At 48.3% G+C, this 8,339-nt stretch overlaps 2 protein-coding genes across 3 annotated transcripts in view; one reads left to right on the plus strand and one right to left on the minus strand.

Annotated features, from left to right (window-relative positions):
• LOC103374727 (protein FAM132B) overlaps window positions 1–8,339 on the minus strand; it is a 39,826-nt gene that overhangs the window by 11,786 nt on the left and 19,701 nt on the right. Inside the window, exons 5-7 of the mRNA XM_008304856.1 lie at window positions 3,836–3,947; window positions 3,060–3,141; window positions 2,580–2,658 (exon numbers count right to left, since the gene is read on the minus strand). Of these exons, the coding sequence (XP_008303078.1) occupies window positions 2,580–2,658; window positions 3,060–3,141; window positions 3,836–3,947 (273 nt within the window). The remainder of the gene's footprint in view (window positions 1–2,579; window positions 2,659–3,059; window positions 3,142–3,835; window positions 3,948–8,339) is intronic.
• dnajc1 (DnaJ (Hsp40) homolog, subfamily C, member 1) overlaps window positions 320–8,339 on the plus strand; it is a 16,685-nt gene continuing 8,665 nt past the window's right edge. For both annotated transcript variants that reach the window (XR_521145.1, XM_008304855.1), the window contains exons 1-6: window positions 320–555; window positions 1,163–1,264; window positions 1,353–1,399; window positions 1,471–1,636; window positions 1,718–1,815; window positions 1,900–1,993. Coding sequence is in view for 1 of the 2 variants with exons in the window: in XM_008304855.1 (XP_008303077.1) it covers window positions 397–555; window positions 1,163–1,264; window positions 1,353–1,399; window positions 1,471–1,636; window positions 1,718–1,815; window positions 1,900–1,993 (666 nt within the window). In the remaining variant the exon portion in view is untranslated. The remainder of the gene's footprint in view (window positions 556–1,162; window positions 1,265–1,352; window positions 1,400–1,470; window positions 1,637–1,717; window positions 1,816–1,899; window positions 1,994–8,339) is intronic.

Consider the following 8,339-nt stretch of genomic DNA (forward strand, 5'->3'; position numbering starts at 1 on the left):
TGTGATGTTCAGAGTAACAGCGCCTCCTGCAGGACGACACAGTTCAGCACCATAGAGGTGATGATGGAAGCTGAGGAGGAAGGACCATCATCATTCTCACCTTTAACAGGTGTGTCCTTTAGCCGCCAGATTGGTTCCCGAACAACCAAAGTCTGAGTAACACAGAGATGATGCTAAAAGCTGTAGATATCGGACATCGATCGTGTTTCATGTCTATTCTTAGTTTTCTTTGGGGTTTTTCCAGCCTGCAGTTCTCCGCCCCTCCTGCAGGGGTCGCTGAGCTCTTGTCAGCGCTGTTGAACTCGCAGGTTCCGCTGTGTCCGTGGCTCACAGAGCGGACTGCTCTCGTGTCTTTACCCGCTGCTCCCTCTGGTGTGTTGGGTCGGTTTTTCGGTGATGGGGGTCCGTACCGGTCCGTGCCGCTCCCTGCTGCCCTGGCTGCTGCTGCTGGTCTTGGCGGCCCCACCTCTGAGCGCCTGGGACGCGGACCTGGAGCTGCTGGACCTGGTGGAGGAGATCCCGCAGACCTTCTACCAGTTCCTAAACCTGGACCAGGTCCGTGTTAACGGCTAACTGTTTCCATGGTAACCGCAGAGAGACGGCTAGCTGGCTGCTACTGCTAATAAATGAATGCCACGTACACGCGCAATGAGGCTAAGTTAGTTAGCATCGAGAGCTATAGAAGAAACCGGAGCAGTAAGTCCAGCCGAGTGAGGCTAACAGGCTAGCAGCTCGCTAACACAGGACGCAGGCCGCGCTGTCCGCTCACACTGTGGCGGAAACAGCTTCATGTTAACAGCAGCTGGGAGCTCGTGCAGATACTTCTACCACATAAACAGTGTCCACGTGGTCTGGTCTGTTTACATGTTACCTGAATATTAACACACCTGGACTGTAAACAGACGTCACAGGTGAACAACTGACTGTCGGTTCTGTAGGAGAACACAGAACATCGTTTACCGTCAGGTTCTGAGTTGGTGCTGCTGACAGCAAACAGAGCGTCACTGATGTTTCTGATGAGTCATGAATGAAATCATTCTTACCTTGAATCAGCTGTTGTGCTTTTGAGGCAAAACCCACTTTTTCCACACTTTAATGATGCAAACTGTTTTCATGAAGCCTTGATTCTGTGGAAACGTCTGAAATGTGTCCGTCTGTCCAGGACGCCTCCCCAGCAGAGATCAAGAAGGCGTATCGTCGTCTGTCTCTGATCCTGCATCCTGACAAGAACAAAGATGAAAACGCTGAAACTCAGTTCAGACAGGTGACAACAAAACACCACAAACAAACACACTCAGCAAACAAAGAGCAGAGACAACAAACACAGGAAAACACTGTTTGTTTGTTTACAGCTGGTGGCCATTTATGAAGTCCTGAAGGACGAGGAGAGACGACGCAGGTGAGATTTGCTTATTATCACCTTCTCTCAGCCAATCAGAGCTCAGAGTCTAAACAGGCGTGTCTCTGCAGGTACGATGACATCCTGGTGAACGGGCTTCCTGATTGGAGGCAGCCAGTCTTCTACTACAGACGGGTGAGGAAGATGAGCAACGCAGAGCTGGGCTTCCTCCTCTTCCTCATCCTCACCGTGGGACACTACGCCGTCATCTGGTCCATCTACCTGGAGAAGCAGCTGGTGAGGCAGCCAATCAGAGCCCAGCAGGCAGCCAATCGGAGCCGAGCTCATCATGTGACCTGACAGTGTTCTCTGTTTCAGGACGAGCTGCTGAGCAAGAAGAAGAAGGAGAAGAAGAAGAAGCTGAGCTCCAGACCAGCAGAGGAGCTCAGGTGTATCGGTCAGGAGCGAGCCGACAGGTGCGCCTCTGACATCATCGTCATCATCGCTGTTTGTTTTCGCCTCCTGTTGTTTGTTTGTGTTTCTTATCTGCTGTTTTTCAGAGTTCAGGACCGACCTCACTGGCAGGACATCCTCCCTCTGAAGCTCAGCATCTGGCTTTACCTGTCCATCAAAAACCTGCCGCACACCGTCCAGGTACAAGCCCCTGGTCCTGGTCTGAGTCCTGGTCCTAGTCTTAGTCCTGGTCCTGGTCTGAGTCCTGGTCCTGGTCTCAGTCCTGGTCCTAGTCTTAGTCCAGGTCCTGGTCTCAGTCCTGGTCCTAGTCTTAGTCCTGGTTCTGGTCTTAGTCCTGGTCCTGGTCTGAGTCCTGGTGCTGGTCTTAGTCCAGGTCCTGGTCTTAGTCCTGGTCCTGGTCTGAGTCCTGGTCTCAGTCCTGGTCCAGGTCCTGGTCTCAGTCCTGGTCTTAGTCCAGGTCCTGGTCTTAGTCCTGGTCCTGGTCTNACCAGGAGGAGGAAGGTTCTGGTTCTACAGGATCAGAACCAGGAGGAGGACGGTTCTGGTTCTACAGTCCTACAGGATCAGAACCAGGAGGAGGACGGTTCTGGTTCTACAGGATCTGATTCAACCAAACATTTTTTGGGGGAGATTTTAGTGTGAGTGTGAGGATGACAGTTTTGAACTCAGAACCTTCCAGATGGACCCACACGTCTCAGAGTTCTCACTCATGGGCTCATCTGGTCGTTTCTAAACAACAACAAGGTTTTGTGTGTTCAGCTTCTACCTGGAGGTAAAGAGTTCCTGTCAGTAAGATGCTGAACGTTCCTCCAGCAGCCGCCACGCCCGTCACCGACTCCACCGAGCTGTCAGCCAGAACACAGAACAGAACACAGACGTCAGTACCGGCAGTAATGGATCACGGGGATTGTTTTCTGACCATCAGATGTCACACAGTGTTTCCTGAAATGTTTTGTTTTGTCCACAGATCTTCAGAAATTCTGCAGAATTGTTCAGTTTGTCCGAAGTGACTGAAGATTGTTCGGAACAACACAAACGTGTTCAAAATGAATTCAAAAAACACAAAAAAGCAAAATGTTCAAGGTTTTTCCCTAATTACTCAAAATGTCTCAGAAGTGACTGAGAACCAGCCAAAAGCTTCACATGATGAATAAAAGAGTCGGTTCTCCTGAGAAGCCACAATGACCAGAACTGCTTCAAGTGTTGGACTTATTGTCTGTCCTGCTGATAATGGAGGAATACTCACAGGTTGCTCTGGCAGAGCGACTCGATGCAGATCGCTGCTCTCACGCTGTCTCGGAGCCGAACCTGGACTCGCTCTGCAGACTCTGACAGAAAACACACAAGAGTCATGCTGCTGCACACCAACTACTGAGGATAAACCCTACCTACCTACCTACCTAACTAACTAACTAACTAACTAACTAACTAACTAACTAACTAACTAACCCTGACAGCTAAACTCTGTAACGTCTACTCTCGCCCTGTCGGAGCTGCTTGTGCGTCTCTTTTTGTTTGCTGTCTCTTGCTGTTGTCGTATCTCTGCATCGGCTTTCCTTCTGTTTGGTCGTTTCTACCCTTTCTGGGCGGCGCCGTCCAGCCCGTTGTGTGTCTTTTGGCAGCTTGTCTTTGTGTTTGTTGTGTGTTTCGTGCTTGTGTCTCTGTTGTTGCTGTTTTGTGTCTTTCTTGGTTTTCTTGTGTGTGTAGCTGTTGTTCTATCAGTCTGACATGTTGTCAGTCAGTTTGACTATTGAACCAGTTACACCAGTTAAACCTAACGGCCTCCGTCAGGTTGGACCAGTCCAAAGTGGTGCGACTGCGGGGGTGTCCACAGGTGGTCTGGCCCTGCAGAAATAATGGATGATTGTGGAAGGCTGCTGATGTAGAACAGTTCCTAGTCGATGGATAGTGTCGTGTTGTTGAATATTTAAAACGTCTTTTTACTGAAAACCTTGAAACCTGCCGGCAGGTTCTGGGTTCAGAGCAGGTGGCGGTGTCAGGTGTTGTGTGACAGGTACTGACCAATGAGCAGGCTGGCGGTGAGCTGGTAGAAGCCGGACACCGGAGCGCTGTAGCGGCCGGTGCTGGCGTTGAAGCTGTGGCCTCTCTGGAGGCTTCGCTCCGAGTCCGAAGGCTGCAGAGGTGGAAGGTCAGACAGCATCAGCTGAAGCTGTGAAACTCCGTCCAGCTCAACTCCACTGGCCTTTAAATGTATAAGTGACTAACATACGGCGGGGTCCGGTATATCAGGATATTAATATATCCCTGCAGTACTACAGGGATATATTAATATCCTGATATACTGCAGGTAGATGTACACACATGATGCGGGACGGTACTGCATCGCCCTGCTGTTAAAAACTATACACTCATAACACCGACACTATTTTAATCAGGGGATGCAAATTTAAACAATTTGTTGAAATGAAAGTTTACAATTTAACAATTAGTTAATTAGTAAAATACAGGAAGTCAGAGGAGGTTGTTCTGTGTATAAAATAATCCACAGACTACAGGCGAGGCTCAGCTGAAGAACTCCGTCCTGTTTGGTTTCAGTCTGACTTTAGCTCATCAGTTCTGCTTGGAGGTCCTGAACCTCCTCAGAGTCTCTGTCATGGTCCCGTTGCTGCTAAACTCCCACAATGCTCTCTGCTGCCACCATGAGCTGTAGTCTGTAGACGCCTCCTCTACAGGGTTAAACAGGAAGAGGCTCCACCTGGTGGAACAACCAGGTACTGCAGCTGGTCTATGGTACATTTACTGACTTGTATGAACGTTTTCTTCTGAGTCATCAGTTAATATACGTTTAATATGTTACATTTTTAACTAAAATTAACAGTTAATCCTTAACATTCCTAAAACTCATGCAAGAAAAGTATCATCCCAACATTAAAAACAACAATATTCCAGGTTTTTTGATGGATACTGAAAGAATGAAGCAGTTGCACATTAAATTAAAGCTGCAAGCAGCGTTGGTCGGGTCCTCGGTCTGCGTTGGACCCTCATGCCCGTCTGACCTCCATTTTGACACAATTTAAACCTGCNCACCTGCAGCCCGACCCCAAACTAAGTTCTGTAGAAATATTTTGTCTGTATTTTGAGAATTTAATCTGTTTTCAGATCTGTGACATTTTGTATTTTTCCTCTCAAAGAAACGTGACGTCATTTTCAGGGTTCAGGACCTCCAGGAATGAAGCTCCAGCTTCCATCAGATGGGGACTGGAAGGATCCAGCTCACGCCACGGTGGTGATCTTTACCTACTGGATCTTGACAATGGAGGAAAGTGCAAAATGTTCACACCAGGCTGGTGTTGGGGCCTCAAAGTTCCTGTAAGTGTAAACATTCAGTAAACGTTCCATAAATGTTAAACAGGAACCAACAGTGTCATCAGGTGGATGGATCACAGAGAGCTGAGTTTCAGTCTGTTCCTCCCAATAATGAATGAAGGCTGCAGATCTCTGCTCTTTATTAAAGTAACGCTGGAGATGCATGAGATCAACCAACTGACCCAACAGAACATCAGCAGAACGTCAGCAGAACGTCAGCAGAACGTCAGCAGAACATCAGCAGAACGNTGTGGGTGCAGATGTTCACCTGTGGGTGCAGATGTTCACCTGTCGGTGGAGATGTTCCCTGCTGGATCTTTGCTCTCGGCCTCAGTTTGATGTCTGTCTTGTCCTGCAGGTTGTTGAGACTCTGAGTGCAGTGGATCCAGATGAACCGGAGAATGGACATCAGTTCCTGTTTTCTGTGGGTGCTGAGGCTGCCTGGAACCTGAGTTTCACCCTGAGAGACAACAATGGTATGGTCCACCATAACTTTGATTCACCTGTTTCACACCTGCTGACATCACTCAGGTGTGCCCTCCTGTCATCTGTCATCCTCAGACAACACAGCATCTGTCCTGACTCGACGAGCTGGTTTTGTGCGACAGGAACAGCCACTCCACTTCCTGCCGGTGGTGATTTCTGACGGCGGCATTCCGTCTCTGAGCAGCACAAACACGCTGACTGTCACTGTCTGCGATTGCGATGTCCACGGGAGCCGCCGCCACTGCAGCCAGGGGGCGGAGCTGCCAGATGGCCTCAGCACCTCCGCTGCTGTTCTCCTCACCTGCATTCTCACACTGCTGGGTACAACCTTGTAGAGGCATGATGTCACCAGCTCTACACCCCACCCTTCCAATTACTTATGAAGGAGATGTTGCAGGTCGTTTAATGCAGACCAGGTGTACAACACAGCCCTGCCTCTTTGGGTTGTGCATTGAGCCTGTACACCATCTTCAGACTTACAGCCTAAAGAGGCCCCGCCCCTGTGTTTAGGTATTCTCAGGTGTTTTCGGATGCTCTCAGGTGTCACTAATATTCTCAGGTATCACAAATCCTCTCAGGAGGTCGCGGGTGTTCTTTGGTGTCTCAATGCTTGCAGATGCTCTCGGGTGTCCCAGGGATCTCAAGCATTTACAGATGCTGTTAAAGGTTATTTCTGCCTGTACACGATCTTCAGATTTACAGGCTGTAAAGGCCCTTCCCCTCAGGTGTTCTCCGGTTTTTTCAGATGTCTGAGATGCGACTGGTGTTCCAGAGATTCTCAGGTGTATCAGATATTCTTAGACATGATAGCTCGGTAGGTAGGGCGGGCGACCTATGTCCAGGGGATATAATCCCTGATGCAACAGCTGCGGTTCGATTCCAGCCGGCGGCTCATTTGCTGCATGTCATTCCTCCACTCTCCTCCCCACGTTTCTCTGTCAACTATCATTAAAGGTGGAAAAAAAAGATTTTCTTAGACATATCAAAGAATATTTCTGCAGAATTTAATGTTTAGAACTTATGTAGATTTTTTCTCATTTTAAATTGGACTACAGGGGGTGCACCGGTAGCTCAGCTAGATGAGACGGCACCTCATATACAGGGGCTATAGTCCCCGATGCAGCAGTCGTGGGTTCAAGTCCCGCCCACGGCAGTTTGCTGCAGGTCTCTCCCCCATTCTTCTCCCCAGTTTTGTCTATCTTTCACGGCTTTTTCAGTAAAAGGCAAAAAAAAAAAAAAAGCCCGTTAAAGACAACAATATTAAATTGGACTTCAGAGTCATTGCTGTTACCATTACCTTGCTATGTTGTTATTGTGACTCCGCCCCCTCCTGTCTCCTCAGGTGTTGTCATGGTAACGGTTGCCATCAACTGCAGAAGGAGGGAGCCTCTGTTGATGGGTGATGAGCGAGACGTCCGTGAGAACATTGTTTGTTACGATGATGAAGGCGGAGGAGAGGAAGACACCGAGGCCTTTGACATGTTTGCTCTTAGACACCTGAACCAAATGCAACTGACCAGCTGTGACGCCATCGAGTCGCTGCCGCCACCACCACCCACCGGAACGCTGGAGTCCCGGAAGGACAAAAACAGGCTCTTCCAGGAGTTCATCAGAGACCGGCTCAAGGAGGCCGACCTGGACCTGGCAGCGCCGCCCTACGACTCTCTGCAGACTTATGCGTTCGAGGGCACCGGGTCGGCCGCCGAGTCATTCAGCTCGCTAAACTCGTTAAGCTCGTTAGAGTCTGAGCAGAGTTATGAGTTCCTTAGAGAGTGGGGGCCGAGGTTCAGGAAGCTTGCTGACCTCTATGGACACCACGAGGGAGGGGGCGTGGCCAGTGGCCTGTGACAGGTGTGTGGATACAGCAGGTATGGGGTCATGGCTGGTAGAACTGTGTGGTTAACCTGTTTCAAACCGGTCTGAACTGGTACAGGGTTGCAGCTTGGAGCTCACTGCTTGCTCAGTGCCACATGTGGTTCTGATACCCAGCATGCATTTCTACAGTGAGTCCAGCTTGTCAGCCATTTTTGTAGTCCAATCAGAAACTGTGACATTCAGCTGCTGATCAGTAAAACTTTGTTAAGCTGATCAATCACAACAGGTCATATGAACTTGATATTGTTTTAACATTTCACAACCAGAGTCACCTAATCACTGTGTCACACGTTCTGTGTCGTCACCGACAGGAGACGTAAATAAGGGGGTCGACCAGCAGGTGGAGTCGCTGCAAAGCATCATGAGAAACTTTTAAACTGTCTTTCTTAAACCCAAAGAATAATAATATTAATAATAATAACAATAATAATTGTTGTTATTATTATCATCATCATCATTATTATAGTAATAACTGTAATAACAATAATAAAAGTAATTACTATTGTTGTTGTATTTGAATTATTGTTAATTATAATGTTTTTATTGTTGTTTTTGTTTACCTCAACAACAAACCTAAAGAGAAGTAATAAACGCAGTGAAGCAACAGACTGAAACTGACTCTGTGTTGAGCCTCATTGAACAGATTTCTTATTACTGATTTCCTGCTAATCAGACGTTTACTGCAGTGACCGCTGATCGACTGTGTGGTTGCTGGTTTCTGCTGTCGTCCAACTTCTCACCTGTGAACACCTGTCACGTTTCAAGGAATCCTGAACTGTTGAGCAACTCATCAAATATTGATAATTAGGAAGCAACAGGATTCCTGTAAAACACAGAA

The sequence above is a fragment of the Stegastes partitus genome, unplaced genomic scaffold (assembly GCF_000690725.1).
Source record: "Stegastes partitus isolate 25-593 unplaced genomic scaffold, Stegastes_partitus-1.0.2 Scaffold2336, whole genome shotgun sequence".
Lineage (NCBI taxonomy): Eukaryota > Metazoa > Chordata > Actinopteri > Pomacentridae > Stegastes > Stegastes partitus.